This window comes from Protomyctophum parallelum (genome assembly GCF_964188405.1).
Source record: "Protomyctophum parallelum genome assembly, chromosome: 20".
NCBI lineage: Eukaryota > Metazoa > Chordata > Actinopteri > Myctophiformes > Myctophidae > Protomyctophum > Protomyctophum parallelum.
In genome coordinates, this window is record NC_139718.1 from 26,941,850 (window position 1) to 26,961,623 (window position 19,774).

The 19,774-nt window shown below is 42.0% G+C and overlaps 1 protein-coding gene across 1 annotated transcript in view; it reads left to right on the plus strand.

Annotated features, from left to right (window-relative positions):
- The first annotated feature begins 1,372 nt into the window (after nucleotides 1-1,372).
- The window catches only part of dtnbb (dystrobrevin, beta b), a 38,057-nt gene continuing 19,655 nt past the window's right edge, over nucleotides 1,373-19,774 (plus strand). Inside the window, exons 1-9 of the mRNA XM_083792165.1 lie at nucleotides 1,373-1,411; nucleotides 1,854-1,921; nucleotides 5,918-5,998; nucleotides 6,643-6,856; nucleotides 9,759-9,844; nucleotides 11,142-11,296; nucleotides 12,628-12,733; nucleotides 12,986-13,152; nucleotides 14,027-14,151. Of these exons, the coding sequence (XP_083648291.1) occupies nucleotides 1,855-1,921; nucleotides 5,918-5,998; nucleotides 6,643-6,856; nucleotides 9,759-9,844; nucleotides 11,142-11,296; nucleotides 12,628-12,733; nucleotides 12,986-13,152; nucleotides 14,027-14,151 (1,001 nt within the window). The 5' untranslated portion in view covers nucleotides 1,373-1,411; nucleotide 1,854. The remainder of the gene's footprint in view (nucleotides 1,412-1,853; nucleotides 1,922-5,917; nucleotides 5,999-6,642; nucleotides 6,857-9,758; nucleotides 9,845-11,141; nucleotides 11,297-12,627; nucleotides 12,734-12,985; nucleotides 13,153-14,026; nucleotides 14,152-19,774) is intronic.

Sequence of the window (19,774 nt, forward strand, 5' to 3'; positions counted from 1 at the left end):
CTATCTCCTCATGGACTGTTCACAGTTTAGCCGTCAAATGCCTTCCCACACAAGGCTGCGGTTTGCCTACATGAGTTTATTGTAGTCACTTCATAGCTGGATGTTTACAATGAACCATTGTGTGTTATTTTGCTGACGTGTCTATTAGGTCTCCCACTGCTCAGCTGATGTTTTCTACCCTTTCCTCCCTCTGTCTGATGATATTAACTTAAGACATATAGGCCAGAATTGGGCTGACTTTTGTATAGACTGTTTAAAATCCTAAATGTTAATTTAACTCAGAGTTTAAAAAAAAGAGAGAAAGTAAAAAAGTGTGTGGAAATGGAACTTGGTTCCATACTCTCATAATGAACTTATGTGTAGTGTGTACACGTACGTACACTCTGTGTGTGTGTGTGTGTGTGTGTGTGTGTGTGTGTGTGTGTGTGTGTGTGTGTGTGTGTGTGTGTGTGTGTGTGCACGCACGCTGCACATGTGTGTCTCACAGTGTGTATATATTCTATTTGGTGGATGTATTCATCCAAAGCACCTTACATGACTGCATACATTTTTAGCATGGGTGGGCCGGGGGGAAATGAGCCCCTGGTCCTGTGGCAGTGTGACTGCCATGCTCGAGTGTAGCTGTTGAACTGCAAGAGGTTGCACCCCTTTGGTGGGGTCAAGGAATCCCTGGTGGTCCCATGAGCCCAAGTCCTCTTTTAAAGCTAAAAGAAGTCTTTATCACTAGACTGAGGGCTGTCGTAAAATCTCACTAAAGAGTGAAATGTTTCGAACAAAGAGGAAACTGTGGTCTCACCACAAGGAAAAGAAAACAACATCACGTCTATCGGCTGATATAGCTTAACCATAGCTACTTCGCTTTGGTGTAGCTGATCCACACACATCCTGTCTGTTTGTTCAGTAGTACCCTCGTTGGTCCACGACCACGACTGCATTCTGTGTAACAAACATGTGACTAAGACATGCTTGATGCTTTGGCGTTAAGTCCCTTAGCCTCGGCTGTCAGTGCTACCCGGGTCTTATCCCTCACTGGCCAGCCCTAACGTGCTCCTCCTTGTCCATCATGGAGTGGTTCCTCTGTGGCCTGGTTAGTAGTAGTACCATTAGCCCACAGGATGTGGTCTTTGCCAAGCGGAATGTCATAGAGAATTAGCATTTACACAGAGCATGGGCACTCACACACAGACACTACTGGTGAGGGGGGCAAATGTGCAAATTGAGAAGCCCTATACAAGGACATGAAAATTGGTGTTAATTGCTTAGTAAAAAGCTAAGTGTGTTCTGTCAGAGAAGAATTGTTTACCTCTTGGAGTAAAGTAATAAACCATTACTGACGTCTTGATAAATATGACTTCTCTCTGTAGGGTCGACGTTTAGACCTTCACTTTGCTTGAAATTCAGCCAGCGACAGGTAAAACTATGGCCTGACAAAGTATAACATAAAACGTCTCTATAACAATCAACTTCTACTTACACTTTAGTGTGTGTGTGTGTGTGTGTGTGTGTGTGTGTGTGTGTGTGTGTGTGTGTGTGTGTGTGTGTGTGTGTGTGTGTGTGTGTGTGTGTGTGTGTAACGCGCGTGCATTTGTGTGTGACTGTGTGTGCGGGTGTGTACAGTCTCACTGTATGAGATACTTGTGTGGTACCTTCATTATATACACTACTATACATTTCTGAGTGATAATTAAATTAACAGCTTGAACTTAAAAACACAAGTAATGGCTAATTCACTTTATACTTTGCAGTACAGAAACATTAACTGAAAGTTTTCGCTGAACAGTCAACACTAGGCCATACGATAAAGTATTAATTAGGTTTAACAGGTGCATGCTCTCCTGTTTGATGTGCCACAGAATGATCGAGGAGGGCAGCAAACGAGGCAAAGCCATGGTGGAGAAGAGACAGCTCTTCATGGAAATGAGTGAGTGGACCCTCCCCTCCTCAGACAGCATGGGCTTATGCAACTCCATTACTGACTGGACATCACATGCACGCTTAGTCTCTTCCTCTGACGCACACATGCGCGCACGCTCGCGCACGCACACATGCATGCACGCACGCACACACACGCACACGCACACGCACACGCACACACACACTTTAACAATGTACTGTATTTATGTCCGCACAAAAGAAATTGCATACAGTTCAGGTGCAGCAAAGTTACATCCACAAAATCAAGGCATATATGTCCTCAGTCACGATACAACGAGCATGTCATGTCACGCAGCATTCCACCGCCACAAGGCGTAGTGTAGGCATCCTAAGTTCAAAACTCCCTCCAACAACCAGCCTGGAGGCATGTCCCAGCCTCCAGGCTGGACCACCCGAAGAAACAAAGTTTCCAGTCCACTCCTGCATTGCCGCCCGGTTTCATATCGCTCTCCGTGGCGTATCAAATGGGCCCAAAATCCACCCACTGTTGTTCTGACAGCAGACGGACACAGCGCTAGAAGGCCAGGTCCGACCATAGACATAAAAAGGTAGACGCCTCCTTCGGCTCTGTTGAAGGCGAAACTTTCCCGAGATTCCTTGCGAAGCATAGTGGAAGCATGAGCGGAAGCTTGAAAACCTTCCGCGTGCGTCACAGAAGGGGAAGTTCGGTAGGCCAATCAGAGGTGCGACTCCCTCTGTCCCAGCCATAGACTGTAAAAAAATATGGACAAAACGTTCCCCGGGTCTGATATGGACGTAAGATGAAGCCAGTCAGTCCTTGAATTGTAAATCGCCATCTTTCTAGATCCGTTTGGGCCCAGCTGGCCATTGGCTGGCCCAGACAACGAGGCGGGACTTCCCCCCTTCTTCTTCGTTGGTTTTTATTTTGACTCGAATGGGGGGTGGCTCCCGATCATAGACTGTAACGGTAGCCACGCCCCTCATTTTTTAAATAAATGGGACCATAATTTTCCAAAAACAATATTATGACATGAGAAATGACACTAAACTAGTGACTGGAAGCAGAAAGTATTCATGACCATGTTTATTAAGGTAATACAGTCTAGGTGAAGTTGGGCCCAAATACATGGACCTCTATGGAGATATGGTTTTTTTTGGGCCCAATGACAACAGGCCATTATATGAACTTTCAGGAAGTCCCGATTTCCTTAGTGGCTTCACAAAATATCTGTCTGACTGCCCCCCTGGTCCCAGCGGCACTTGCTTTGGCAATATACACGTTTGTTTCCTCATGCCAATAAAGCTCCTTTGAATTGAGTTGATAAGTCCCGGAAAAGACACGCTGATTGGCCAGTAGTCACTTCCGCCTTCAATGTTAGGAAGTTCTAGCGTTGCTAGAGAGTAGAGACACATTACTCCAATGAACTGCAGCGGCCAATGACGCAGGGGCCACCAGGCAGTGTCCTTCTTGTATATGCAGGCTTGCGATCGTGTTGAAGCACAGTGTCCACAGAGGTTGCAAATGCATCTTAAATCTGCACCCACGACATACATGGTGGTAGTTACAAAAGAACAGTTTAATGTCATGCCCACACAATACCCTAGCCAATATTTGTGAATGTGTTGAATGGTATTAAATCAATGTGTTTGTGTAATCCTTCTTTGTCATTACTTTTTAGGTTATATTTAGGTTTCTTTTCAGTGAAATTAAAGGATGACTTCACCACTTTTCAAACTTGATAAAATAGCAAAAACAAATTCAGAAACCTCTTCCAGTGACATCATCGATGGGGAATCCAAGCTAATAGAAACTATTTATATTTCTTCTATTCCTGAAAAGTTACAAGTGAGCGGTGCAACTGTACCATGTGGGTGTCCCCGGGGGGGTCCCCGAAACATTCAGACCCCCAGGAACGCGTCTAGGGGGCGGCCCGGTTCCGTCAAGCCGCCCGCGTCCAAAACCTTGGAGAAATTACAGAGTTACCGTGTGGGGGTTCCCGGGGGTGTCCCCGGAACATCCAGACCCCCAGGAACACGCCCAAGGGGCCGGCCCGGTTCCAGCAAGCCTTTCCGTGTCCGAAACGGTCGAGAAATGACAGAGTTACCGTGTTGCAGCTTTCCGTGCTCTAACATACAGACCCAGGGACAGACACAGGGACATGCACACATTGCTACGTAATGGAGCGGTTAGGCACCACTCAAAAAATCTATCATGAACATTAGTGAGGACCAATTATACAAACTAGACCTGTGCCCGTCAGCCACCGGCATAAATGGGAACGATGCAAGTTGGGAACCTGCATAGCTCTGGTCCATAGCTCTAATGCCTTCATTAGAGCTATGCTACTCTCGTCTTCCTGCTCTCGCTAGTCACCAATACAAAGGTGGCTTGTGTTGTTAGAAAGCCTACTTTCCTTGGTGGACGCACTCTGAGCCCCCCACTATACGATACACATATAAAATGTACTTTTTGGCCAGAAAGGGATTTATTTTTCACCTGAAGAAAAACGTGTTACCCCACTGCGCTTCTACCGATATTGCCAAAAGAAAGACAAGATTTTTCATTCCGGTAAAATGCATTTTATACGTGTGGTGGGGGGCTCAGATTGCGTCCACCGCGGAAAGTAGGCTTTCTAACACAAGCCGCCTTTGTATTGGTGAGTAGCGAAAACGCTATTTTTATTCTCGCTACAGTTGAGAGGCTGGTCTGCATTTCATGCGAGCGCAGGCGTAGCACCCGTTTTAACCGTCTGTCTGTGTCCCATATGGAGATCTCTGTATCTGTCTGTGTCTGAAGAGTGCAAACTGACTGTGAAGAGTGGACTGGTTAAGTAATCAAATGGCAGGTGTGGGGTTTCCAGGCAAACAATTGGCTGAGGCAGAGGCTGGTAATTGTGCAGGTGAGGGGACTTTTATAGGCAATTCACACTGAGACGGACTGAATCCGTTTCATTGGAACCGTTTCCGAATACGGTTGCCTGGTCCCCGATGGCCATGATTCACATTACCCGAGATTCAACAGCGCACCCGGGTACACTTGCATAACACACTTTAATCCTCCTGATGACGGTGTGCTTGATGGCTGGCGCGCACGAACACTGACCATCAACTGTGCGACATTGTCTCAAATAAATCCAGACACACTGAATTGTATTGCCTTTTTGCCGTTATACTACAATACTGTCAGCCTGCCTGCTATTCACTGTGTCAGTCAGTTCTGTGCTCCAGTGTCGTGTTTGATATTAGTTTGCTATGGATTCTACTTTAGCATTATTATCATTTTGTTTTACTTTGGAAACTATGCCAAGCAAAGCCCAAGAGCGACGTGTAATAAGATCAGTGCGTACTGCGGTGCTGCGCGTATACGCAGATCGAACAGGAGACGGGCGGCGTTGAGAAATGAGCTGGTGTTACGCGTTGTGCAGCACTGCCGCGGCTGTGTGTTTTTTTTTTGTTGACGCTTGGCTTGTCGACTAGAGATTATGTCACGTTCTTTAGGTACGCATGCATTCACATTGGAACGATCCGTATCTGAATACACTTCAACGGCCCAGAGACCCGCCCCCCATGCAGTCCCGGGGACGGTTGGGCAATCCGCTCCCGGGAACGGTACGCATCATTCACACTACCACAACATCTGCCAAGTGGTCCCGAGTGCGCACCCAGGACCATAGTGTGAATTGCCCCTTAGGCTCATTAGGTCCACTGGCAGAGCCTGACCAGAGCCTTTTGGGGTGTTTCTGGACAACGGTGTATACCAACGACTCACTGCACTCCCTGTGGTGGTGTGGAACGTGTCAAATTTGAAGTCGGTGGGGCAAACGGTTTACAGACGTACACACGTACTGTACCCATGTATATGTGGAGCATTTATAGTAGGTAGGATATAGGTTGAAAAATGGTGAAGTTGTCCTTTAATGACTTCACTGTGAATAATATGAAGTAAAATGTTTGTCTGATAGTATCTAACGTTTTGTAGGAGATCAAAACATCTGTAACTGTGTCTTGTTTATGTCAACAGGAGCCCAGAACTTTGATGTTATTAGATTGTCAACCTATAGGACCGCCTGTAAGCTGCGGTTTGTGCAGAAAAGATGCAACCGTAAGCAAACCTTTGTTTGAACCATCCTACACTATCCTACAAATAAATAAGTAAACCTCAGTTCTCCTCAGTTGCATGCTGGAGCAATTTGCACACAGGCATTGAGCTCTTTAGGTGATCATAATTAAATGAAGAATAGAAATCTTCAGGAATACAACTTACAAAATTACGAATTACAAAATGTTACTCAAGTACTGTACTTAAGAACAAATTGGAGGCATTTTTACCTTACTATTGCCAACTTCTACTTAAGTTCCTAGATACTTTGCATGGATTTAGATCATTATTACAAAACATACATTGAGCCTTATACAATTATACCGGTAATATATATATTGTGAGCTCTAGATATGCTATTTTCAAAAGATATGTATACTTTCTATACATTTGAAAACTTGTGAAATGGGACATTTTGCATAATAATCTTTTACTTTTGTAATTTAAGTATTTTGATAGCAACACTTTTGTACCTTTAATTAAGTAACCAGACTTTTACTTCTAACAGAGTAATTGTACATTGCATTATTGATACTTTTACTTAAGTAAAAACAAATGTGAGTACTTTTTCCACCACTGCTAATTATTACTCTTGTGCTCACTTGAAGTCTCTCTCGCTATCTCACCATCTCTCTCTCTCCCTCCAGTTCATCTGGTGGACGTGTGGAATATGATCGAAGCCTTCCGCGACAACGGGCTCAACACGTTGGACCACAATGCTGAGATCAATGTCTCCCGGTTGGAAACCATCCTGTCTTCCATCTACTATCAGCTCAACAAGCGGCTTCCCACCACCCACCAGATCAATGTGGAGCAGTCCATTGGCCTTCTGCTCAACTTCATGGTGGCCACCTATGACAGGTGTGTCCACTATGGTCAATGCAGGATAGGGCTGCAATCGAGAAGCATGTTTTTATGCATAGATTTTACTCAGATCGGTGAACCAATATGATCCACTGCCTGTTTTCGACCGGCACCCACCCCTCTAGACCAGAAACCACACAGACTGGCCCTTAGAGTATATATTAATAGAGACGGCACCCGGAGGAAACCCTGAGGCAAAATGGACATAGTGGCCCAATTTGGTATTGCAGCGCTGGGCCAAACACATGAACGCGCTGGTCCGTTGACTATCATTGCGCACGTTCATGATGACACGTGAACGCTGAACGTGTGCAATGATAGTCAACGGCCAGCGTGCTCATGTGTTTGGCCCAATCAATCCCAGAATGCACTCTGTTTCTACCCGGAAGGAGGAGTGAAATCGCCTCATGCGCTTTTGAGCAACTTAATGCAAGTGGATTGGAGGAGATTCCGGTGCCGTCTCTATTAATATATACTCTACTACACAATATGTTGCTACTGTGAGCTTGTAGATCAGCTAGCCTTGCTGTTTTCTAAAATAGATGTACAGATAATATTTTTTATTATTTTCGAATTGATTAAATCGATACATTCAATTAACTGTTGCACCCCTAAAGCAATGTTATAACGAACATCACACTTTATGCGTACATACAGTATTCAGTATTTATTAATAAATAATAGTCACAATCAGATACAGAATCACTGGATTCGCTAAGTGCAATAAATGTACAGGAACATGTCTGGTAGGCATTTGATCTCTCTGCATTGATGCAGAGAGATCAAATCTTAATAGTACAGAGCATGCTGTATGCGTGGTGCCGGGACAGTGGCAGCTCATACACACAGTGCAAGAGTGTAGATAGAAAGCACTGGTTCTCAACTTGTGGGTCAGGAACCCCAGGGTCCCCACACGTTTGTTTTTTGTCGTTGGGGGGCAGGTCCCCAGATGACAGTGAATTAACAATTTAAGGACTTTTAATAACTTCTTAATACCTTATTTAAAAAAGAAGAAAAGAAGAAGGCAAAGATAAAGACCATGTACTGCATCAAAAGTAATCAAACTAACATTGGCCAAATAGTAATATAAATAATATAAAAAGAGGCAATTTGTTTTAATTAGCAATTAAAACAATTACATTAGCAGCATGTTATAAGCTCAAAAAGCCTTGCGTTTTGTAGATTTTCACAATATTTACAGTATCTGTGGAACCAAAAAGGTTGAGAACCACTGCTGTACAGGTTGAAGTAACGGTGCCTATAACTTAAACTTATTGTCTCCACCAGCCGAAGGCATGGGGAGAGTATGTTTTGCACTCCGTCCGTCCGTCCGTGTGTCCGTGTGTCCGTCCGTCCGTCCGTCCGTCCGTCCGTCCGTGACCAGCTAATCTCAGCCACCGTTAACCCGGTCGATGCCAAATTTTGCACACACACTCCCTGGATGCCAACCATGAACCTCTGCCCCAAACTTTCCAGAACGGCCTGTTATAGCGCCACCAGGAGGCCGCTTTGTGCAAAACAAGTTTTTTCACAGTACACCTACAGATTTTGTCCAAACATCACGCAAATTAGTACACAGTCTCTCTAGAGCCATTCAACGAAACGGGTCTTTCAGATTTCTCAGACTCCATCCTGATTGGTTAAGATTGGCTTCCAAAGTTCACAGGAGTGCTCAGTTTCAAACAAAATGCTGCAAATCATGAACACAACGCGTGATTTCCGTGAAATTGTGCACGCACATTCCCACTAGGCCGAGGACGAAATGCCACATGAACAATTTCAACTCAGCCTCAAGGTGGCGCTATAACTGGCCCAAAAGTGTTTTTACCTCTAACTGCACGGATCTGTGGATAACCTGGTGGAGACCTGTGCCCAGAAGGGCACTTTTTCTAGTTTATAATCTTATCCTCAGTAAAACAAATACAAGAACACAAGAACCGCCCTAGTGTGCGGTCTGTGGGAAACAAATGGGGGCGAGCGCGTTTTGGTGTGAGCCTATAGGTTACTCAGTAGACAGTAGGTTACTTGAGTACTTGATTGATCTGAGGGGAATGGACTAGGTAAGCACCATACTTCCTTGGACAACTGTGAAAAACTGCCCAAAGACTTTATCACCTATGTTTCTAAGTGCCTCTTTCCCAGTGCCCAAAACCTGATTTATACTATATTACGGGCTGGTGACTTACACAAAAGAAATGCAGATCTACAAGCTCACGTAGATCTTTTTGTGATTTATTTGTGTGCTATATTTAATTTATTGTACCATAATACTGCTTACATGTCTTCTTTCTTTTATCGTGTTTTTTTGCTCTTATATCCTTTAGAAGATACGGGAACGTGGAAAATACTGCAAATTATGTCAGAAGTAGTTTTTGCTCTCTGTCCCTGAGGTCCAAACTGAATAAAAGAAAATACAGTTCATGTACCTCTAGTCTGTTCCCTATGCTCATTACAAACTGATTTAGACGTGAATGAGCATCTAGAATTGATAAAATTCTGCAATTCTGTCAGACTGTTGAACTAATGGCATCACTCGACTAGTAGCCTACATTTTGACCATTTGGCTGTTACAGTTTGTAATTTACAAATCTTTAATATTTTTACTTTATATACAGCATGTTATTTTAACTTGGTTTTCATCCAACTTCTGTATTGGCAAAGATATACATTTCTAAACCAGAGCTCCAAATTAATCTCTGTAGGACTACCAGGTTAAATAGTAGAAAATGAAAATATAACCATTAACCATGAATCCCCTGAGCTATCTCTTAAAAGTCCTTATGACCTAATTAGATGCTTTCATGAGCTTATTGCAAGCTCACTTCTTAAGTAGTGGGTTGGTTCAAAAGCAAGGTGTGTGCACTTGTAATGAGGTTTATTTGTTCTTTATGTTTTACAGTGAAGGCCATGGGAAGCTTACTGTGTTCTCTATGAAATCCATGTTGGCAACTATGTGTGGAGGGAAAATTGTGGACAAACTACGCTGTAAGTTTTTTAACCACTTTATAGACAATGTTTCAGATTCAACTGTATTTAACCTGAATATAGTTTTCCTGGGTTGCTGGTAGGGTGACCAGATGTCCCCCTTATATTATCTGGACACCCTAGTTGCTGGTGTTTTATCTACTATTTCTTCACAGATCCCAATTCAAGACCCAAATTGTCATTTGGTGTAGTTATTCAAACGATGCACACAGGGGCGCTGTTGGGACACATTATGTTTAAATTGCTTGCACTTGCTCTGAATTGTTTTAAGTTCTACAGAAATTACGCAGTGTTATTCTCATAAAATAATGGGACCTGAAAATAAATAGGCTAGCTGATTTAATTATGAATTAGCTTAGACTTTTTTTTTCTTTTCTTTTTTTAAAATTATCATCAGCAAAGAAGTCTCTCTTCACATACTGACCCGGAGAAAGGAAATGGAGCATGGATCTAATTCCAAAACAAAACAAAAACATTTAATTTTCAAACAGACCAATGATTTGACCGTACTGCTTCTTCATGAAAACCTGACTCCGCCAGATGGCGGCAGCAGTGAGTTCGGGAACTTGTGAACTCAATACTGCCACAATCTGAGTCAGGTTATCTTCATGAGACTGATGAAAGGATTCGTCAAAACTTTGGTCCTATGTGGGTTATTGTCTCCGCCAAACTGAAAGGCGGTGGATGCCACAGCAGAACATCTGCACCAAATTCTTCAGATTGGCCTTTTATAGTGCCACCAGGAGCCAGGAGGCCAGGTTTTGCATTTTTATATATTAGTCCTACAGATTTTGACCAAATCACACAAATCCGTGGGCGCGTTCGGAAATAGCAGATCTACAAGCTCACATGAATTTAGAGACACTCGGGCCTTAGCCACCTTCTTAACCACTTATTTTTTAGTGGTGCAACCACTTCAAGGGACAGCAATGTCCGTCCTACCCTATGTGACTATGTTTAGAGTGCCAGTAGGGGCAAAGGTGGCGCTGTTGTGCCAGAAACAGAGAGAAAGAGATAGTGTTGCACTGTTGCCTGCTAATTACAGAGAGAGAGAGAGAGAGAGAGAGAGAGAGAGAGAGAGAGAGAGACACAGGGGAGTTGCACCACTCAGTTCACACAGGTGTGATTTTTCTACTTCATCGTACAATGTTGTGTGCTTGTAAATCGGCTATTTTTGCCATTGCTGACACTGTTGTACAATGAAGTAGAAAATAATGCTTGGATGGTTAAGAATCAGGCAGAGGCGCCAGATAGTCTCTAAATGAATACAAAATCATGTCAATCTTTTTTCTCTCAGATGTTTTCTCACAGATCTCTGACTCGAGTGGAGTGATGGTCTTTGCCAAGTTTGACCAGTTCCTTCGCGAGGTGTTGAAGCTGCCTACTGCTGTGTTTGAGGGACCCTCGTTTGGCTACACAGAGCACTCAGTACGCACATGTTTCCCTCAGCAGGTAAGAGGCAGAAATGAGAGGCCTACCATTTAAATGACCAAGGGTTGGATTTGCTTGAAGGTATGGGGGAGAAATCCACACCTCTACTTTTGTATCCTCCCCTCCCCGGGCATTCTAATAGAGCGTCGCAGTCCTGCCCCCTACCAGGGCCCAGGAAATGATTCTCTGTTCATTTTCCTCATAGACATTTCAAAAAGTATTTATTTAAAGACCTTTTAAGCCTCGTACAAAGCCAACTCTTGTCATGACAAATCATGACAACAAAACACAATTTTTTAGGCCGAACAAATAATTAGAAAGAAGAAAAACAACACTTTTTGTTGTTTTTCTTCTTTGTAATTATTTGTTTGGTCCAAAATATTGTGTTTGTTGTCATGAGTTGTCACAACTCGAGTTGGATTTTTCCGCGGCGTAACCGTCTTTAAATAAATACTTTTTGAAATGTCTATGGGGAAAATGCATTGGGAATTATCTGGCGTCGTCATGAAAGGGGGAGGGACTGCGACGCACAATGAAATAAAAGCAAGCGTCAATGTAGACTGCAGGTATGTTTGATAATATGATATCACAATTTATTAAAGAGCCACTATGGCTCATTAAAAGGTGATGTTAAGTGGTACAGTATGTGTTGGTTAAAGTTTTTTCCTGTTCCTGCTGGATTTCTGACCATTCCTACCTGTACCCATAATTGTAACATTTCTGACCACCTGCAACACATATGTAGTCATTTAGTCCTGCTCCCGTAAAATTACCATGTAGGTAATCCTGTAACATTTCCATTGGGACCCAAAAACATTGGAAACACAGAATGAGAGAGAGAAAGAGAGAGATACTGCAAGTTGGCAATTACAGCACTGCGGACAGCAACACAGTGGATTGGACTATTAAATGCTTTATGCACATAACTGTTGAGAACAATGTTTCGATGTTATGTTTTCCTCTGCATTTGGCCACAAGATAAAGGTGTTCATATCAAGCTAAAGAAAAGCGTGACATCCACATTACATACATAATACATTAAGACAAAGTGCCTGGAATGCTAGGCCAGCGGTCCGGACACTAGCCTGACAGCGTGTTGCAGGTTTGAGTCCTAATGAATTTCTAAAATAGCAAAAAATATCAGATCTACAAGCTCACAACACAATGTATATATTGATAAGGAAAATACTCTGTTATTTTTTAAATATCGAACCCTGATGACAGCTCATATCAAAATGAACTCTGAACCTTTTACTGCTATTTTTAATCAGGTCATGCTACAGATCTTTATTCAACTTCTCTTGCTATTATTGGATGCTTTTCACTGAACGCATGTGTCTATTCAAATCTAGAAGAAGATCTTGCTGAACACGTTTTTGGATGTGTTGATGGCAGATCCTCCCCCACAGTGTCTAGTGTGGCTACCTCTCATGCACCGACTCGCTAATGTTGAAAATGGTACGTGTGGCTTTTGTAACATGCAGGTCTAGCATTTCCAACATTTGTTGGAGGGATAATTACTTGAGAGTTCTCTTACATTATACAGGGCCATAGTGGTAAAGTATTATCTGTTTAGACTTTTATTTTATTTTTATTTTTTAATCCTTTACCCTTTGAAAAGTTATTTTCAAAAAATGTGTCATTGTAATTTTTTTGTCCTTTATTTATTTATTTATCATTTATTCCCCCTGTACTTTCTTCACCACCCAGTCTTCCATCCAGTGGAGTGTTCATATTGCCGAAGTGAAAGCATGATGGGCTTTCGGTACCGTTGCCAACAGTGCCATGGTTACCAACTCTGCCAGAGCTGCTTCTGGCGTGGCCATGCCAATGGTCCCCATAGCAACCAGCACCAGATGAAAGAACATTCGTCCTGGGTAAGGCAGATCCTGGATTTCACTCAAATACTACAATGTGGTTTTTTTGGTCCTCTATCCAAAAGATATTTACTATAAAGGGCCGTTCACACTGAGCACTATAACTATAACAATAACTAAAACTATATTGTTCACCATTGCATTTTTTTCATAGTTGGTGTGAATTCTGCCATCCACTTGACTTGATTTTTAAAACTATATTTTTAGTTATAAGGCTCAGTGTGAATGGCCCTTAAGTCGTGGTCATCCATCTGTACCACAAAGCGCCCGGCCTGCTCGTCACATTGCTCATGCCTTCAACGCGACTCAGAAGGGGATTTCATAGGGGTTTCACTCAGTTTAGCCAATAACATTGTATTGATTGGATTCTCACTGTTGCTTCATTTCCCCAATGCTCAATCATTGCGTTGTAAATTGAAACAAGGGAAGATATGTGCGCTGCTTCCCAAATCCAATACCCAACCCACTGAGTGTTCTACAGATAAGAAGGATTGTTCAAGAGGCCTCGGGACCAGAAGGAAATGTCTGAGCATAGAAAGTAGGAAAAGGATGTTGAAATCAGCTCAGTGGCTAGGCTAGAGTGTGGCACTAACATGGGGCTTGTTTAAGACCAAGACTAACCATACTGACAATGTATGCATTTATTGTGCTGCAGAAAGAAACTACTAAAATTACATGTGAAATTACATGTAATTAATAAGCCACTGTTGACATAGTATAGCATTAAGTGTGTCATTTCTAGCTCTAGTTATGCAAGCTACACCTAAATGAGGTTAAATACAATCATAAGCCACTGTACTGCATTATAAATGAACAAGCTGATGGCAGCAGATATCAGATAACAGATATAACGTCTGCTCTGCCCTTCTCACAGAAGTCTCCGGCCAAAAAGCTGAGCCATGCAATCAGTAAATCTCTAGGCTGCGTCCCCATCGGAGAGTCACCTCATCCACTGTTCCCAGAGCAGGCTGAAAGACCACAGGAGCTTACCCACACAGTGTAAGTGCTGTTCTGAAGACGTTTGTCACAGTCTTTGTGCAATTAATGACAGAAGTCTAACCGATATATTGATTAACAGCATGGCAAGGTCCAGTATACCGGTGATGTATGGTCTATTCTTGCCATATTAACCCACCTCCATCTTTCCATCTTGCCTTCATAAAATCAAGTATTGGCTGACATCATTCAAAGATATCAAGCCCCTGATTATTTGATAATGTGAAAACGCTGATATGTTATCCGAGTTTGTGTGGAGCTGCAGAGAGCAGCACAGCCCTCCCCATTAGACTGTTGGCAATGAAACTAGAGTGATGGTATAAATCTCTGCACTCTGCCTTTGAAGGCTCTTGGAAGTAATTATAGAAAATGCATTATATTCCAATGCTGTCTTAAGCCTTCAGTTTCATTTACATTTCAGCTGAGAAATAGGAGGATTTCCATAATCAATTCCACCATCGAGATAGATCTGCGGTTGTCCACATTGCTAAGGTTGCTTCATATCTTTCTTATCACTGCGTAGGTCTGAATTAAGATATGGCCTCACCCACTGGAACATAATGTGTTAATGTTGAAATGAAAAAAGGATTTATGATATGGTCTTCATTGTATTCACAGCATCATTTGAAATGTCACAATGTACTTGTGACGTGAAGATTTGAATGTAAAGCCTGCATTTGTTAATGGCACGTTTCATTACATAATCATGCTCCATATTCAAGCCATGGCCATAAATCTAAGCTGTCGGCTATTTTTCTTTATGTTGCCGCTCATGGCAAGTGTCAGTGAGTAATTGATAGCCAGTTGCATCAGGGAGGAGAAACTCGCTCTACCATGGAAAATAGACAGGACGTAAATACATCAGAGTGGTTTTCTGATTTACGGCATGATAAATATCCAACATCCTCGAGTCACTTCTCACAGAAGTTTCAGGAGCTCAGACAGAAAGATTGTTTTTCTTCTGCATTGTAACCAAAGTTATGCATTTAAGATTAAGACAAGTTAACAGTTTGACTGTTTTTTACGATTAACCCGCATTTTAATCAACCCCCCTTCACTGCCGAGATTGTTGTATTACCTTTAGAGCATACGCTGAATTATTTGGGCTTTTAATCCGCGAAAATCCATCAAAAAAAGCTCCCGTGGTTTGTTATGATCTGTGTGTAGCATCCACCATCTTGGTGCACGCGGAAGACGCACACAAGATTGGTTTCAATGAGGCGTTGCACCCAATGCATTTCCATTGGCCTCAATTTCCCAGAAGCCCTAGCAGCCCACAGCATGTGACGATTTCCGGTTTCGTCATCACAGCGAAGCCATCCAGTCTCATACTCTGCGACGAAGACGGATTTTCTTTTGATTCATTACATTACGGCGGATTAAACACATAAAACAAAAGGCGGGTATGTCCGATACGGCAGCGACATTAACCTGGAGTAATCCATTCAAGGCACGGAAACTGTTTTAACATTTACATAAATTTACAATTCATTACAACGCGGAAAATAAACTGTCAACCCAAATGTTTCCCGCCAGCAAGAGATCAGGCGATTGGATTAGCCTGTGCGGTACAGGCTGTGTAGCATGAAATTGCATTACGCAAGTAGATTGATATTGATTAAAAACAAAATTTGCAGCTAAAACTATTTGAAGATCACATCTCTTCGGTAACCACAGAAACCCGTAATCCATGCCCTTTTCATGTTCATTGGTTTACACAAACTAGGGCCACGAGAATATCAAGCACTTTCCTGGAGAATCAGGGAGAATTCAGCCTGGGCTTTTCACATTGATTCCATTTCTCAGAAAGACGGGATTCTAATTTGAGGTTTTAAGGCTCTCGTGATAAAGCAGACGCAATCTCCACTGTTTCAATAAAAACTAGCAATGTATCTATAGATAATCCCTCAAATGTATATTTTTGCAACAAATAAAGAATAACTGGACGTTATTTCTGGGGCATGCTCGCAGATGACTAATAATGCATCCACCACCTGGGTTGCAACGTCCTTCCGCCTCTCTCCCCTCAGTCTCCTGTCTCCTGTGGTGGACAGTAACAAAGTACGTTTTTTGAGTATCTGTACTTTATTCAAGTACTAAATGAAGCACTAATTCCCATTTAAATATAGTGAGAAAAGGCGATCTACAAGCTCACAATGCGTTGTGTTGTTGTGAGAATATCAGTTCGTGTCACCTCACTGTGTTCGTTGAATACATGGTACTAAGTAATTTAATGACTGTAAGTCATCAAGAATAGTATGATTAAATGTGTTTGTGAACCTAATGACATTTTGAAATATAATGAGTGAGGATGTATTTTTATGTCTGCCCTTTTCCATTTCTTTGGTTTAAATCTTGTATTCAAGGTCTAATGCCCCCACATTAACTCATTTCATCTGAATAAATCACAGCACAAAATGACATTTAAAGGCTAATCCATAAAACAGGCAATACATTTTAAGCATGGATGCAAACATCATGACTTTCAGTTAGTCTGGGATATGATGAAGAAGCATGATGTGATATTAGAACAATAGAATAAAATGTGGAAACCGCAACTGTTAAAAAAGCCATAATACAGTTATTAAAGTTATATTAATCAAAAGTAATCTAATTTATACATGAACTGTTCTGTTTGACTTGCTAGAATTTGAATGAATACTTCCTGCTAACTGCAGAATTCAGCAGACGTATAATGGAAACACAGTGTGTTACATTTATACTGGCTGTTAAATTAAAGTCGTTTCTAGACCAATTCTCACTGGAACAGTAACTTAAAATGTTTATTTAAGCGTACACAGTAAAATCCTCAGTGTTCATTTATCCATTTGTAACTTTAGCACATTTGTAAGATTGTACAATTGTATCTTATAATAAATGCACAACATATCTGTACGTATGTCCATCCGTCTGTAGTTCAGGTATCTGAAGAACCGTTTGCCCGACTGACTTCAAGCTTGCTCCCGAGTAAAATAAGATGTAGTTGGTTAAATTTGCACACTCTTTTACTGTGTAGCTATTATTCCTTTATTATTGTTACATAGAGAGAGAGAGAGAGAGAGAATGTACTGTAGTGTCATAAAACCTAACTGCAGCAGAAGGACTGGGCGATATGACTTCAAATCAATTATTTCAAACTTGTGCCTCTTACGATTTACGAACAATTATGTTTAAAAGTGCCATTTTTGCATGCGAGCATTGTACAGTGAAGTATTGTATAATACAGGGCTTAAGTGGTTAATTAGACTAATTTAACCAATTTTATCGGAAAAGTATTGGTATCCCTTATTTGTCATATTGGGTCATATCAGTAACGGTGAATATGCCAGTCTAACCACCGATCCAACTCAGTGGTAAGGGGTTGGTAAGGTAAATAAAATGTTGGGGCATGTGGAGTTTGCTTTAGAGTTGCCCAAACTGCAAGTGCATGTTTGAGTGAGGAGTCTGCTATAAACACAACATGATATATATACCTAGATAGCTATAAACACAACATGAGATCACGACACTGGTATCGGTATTCTGTATCGGTATCGACTAACACAGAAATTGTGATATTGGTTAATCTGATCGGGAACGAAAAAAGTGTATCGGGATATCCCTCATTTTTGTGTGTGCCTGTGTGTGTGTGCGTGCGTGTGCACACACACAGTGTGTGTGCGTGCACTGAGAGACAATGGCAGAATCAAGGTAGAACATTGGGTTTGATCAAACTACCTGCTTGAATTGAACAGATGTGAGACTCCCAGCTGGCCAAATGCATGTGCCCGCAAGGCCCCGCATAGACAAATGTAGCTACTCTGATGGTGTTTTGAATTATTTACTCGCATCTGAAAGTAAAGACTATCAGCAAGCTGACCTGTGAATTTGATGTCATCTCAAAACGGTCTGTGAGATTCTTGGGGATTTGCGTCTGGGACTGAAGATATAGGTTTAGTGTCTCCTCTCAGACACTAGGATATGACTAACAGCACAGAATTCTGCTCTGCATTGCTTCACCTGAAACCTTTCAAGCAGAGACATTATTCACAAATGTGTACCAAATCCGACACTGCATTGATGTGAAATGCATATTGTACAGTACAGTGTCAAATGTTCAGTGCTGCATTTTTAACTGAGTTTTATAGAAACCACATAATCCCCAGAAATCCCATATTCCTTAATGGTTTCCACTGTTTTACACAGTTATTCATTCTCCCAATTAATGCAAATTCCATTAGTGCCATTAAAATGGGAGCACAATGGCACATGCATGCAAGTAATTTGCCTGTTAGCATAGAGCATGTTTTTGTGTGTCTTTATGGCGTTATTGACAGACAAGCTTGGGGAAGAAAGAGAACAGACCTTTGCCAATTGCCAGTAAGCTACTATAGGACGCGGAGGATGGATTGTGTTTGCATATTATTTTTTAGCCAAGAGACAATGATCAAATGCAACCATGCATCGAGCAGTGTCAGAAATAGACTGAGGCTGAACAGTGTTATGAACTGAACAGAAAGCCATCAAAGCCCTGATTTAAGTCCTCCTTTCTGCTAAAGGTGATGTACAAGGAGAATGGGGGAACATTGTCATTCACGGCACTCAGGTAGCACGAGGCTTAGCGCATTGCAGACTCTGATCTTTGAGTGCCTAAATGTTATGTCAATCTATTGCTGTGTGACCTCTGAGGTACCTCTTGGCTCCAGCAGGAGTGATGACCAATGGTGTGCGCGGGCTCTTTTGTGACCTGTGTCACATCCTTATGTGTTGTTGTCCGTGGAGACTGGACATCTTGACTGTCTGGGAGGGAGAAGAGGCAGATGGAAGCACAGAGAGAGAGAAAGTGTGAGAAAGAAACAGAAGAGAGAGAGAGAATGAAAGAAAGAAAAGAGAGAGAGACACACACACACACACACACACAGAAAGAGAAAAAAGAGCAGAGATGGCATAATTTCATCATTCTGTTGGCCAAAAGCAGCATCACTGACAGCATCACTGTAGTTGTAGTTAAACAGAATCACTGTTTAACTACTTCTAACTTGGCGTCCCTATTTAGGCTTATTATTATAGGCAACATCTTTAAAAATCTTCAAGAAATGTACTATATTTTCGTTATTTACGAAAGGTTTATAGAACTTAGGCACTTAAACTGATCCAAAATTGTAACACACACACACACACACACACACACACACACACACACACACACACACACACACACACACACACACACACACACACACACACACACACACACACACACACACACACACACACACACACACACACACACACACACACACACACACACACACACACACACACACACGTTATTTTTTTTATTTTTTTCCCCATAAAAAGATACAGGTAAAATGCGTGTTATGTAACTTGCCAGCTGAGAGGGGTCTGGGGTCACAGTATGTAAATGTGATTATTTGGAGGGCAATTATTCTCTAGGGAGAGATAAGAGAGAGAGAGGCTATTTGGATGTCGTGGCTGCAGGGCTTTTCCTGGCTCAGAATAGGCCTTTGAGGCACGGCAGTAAGCATGATCTGTACACGTTGTGACTATGCAACATTAAAAGGCAATGAGCCTTATTTAAGAGAAATATATATAATAAACCACCCTTATGCGCCACTCTTAACCC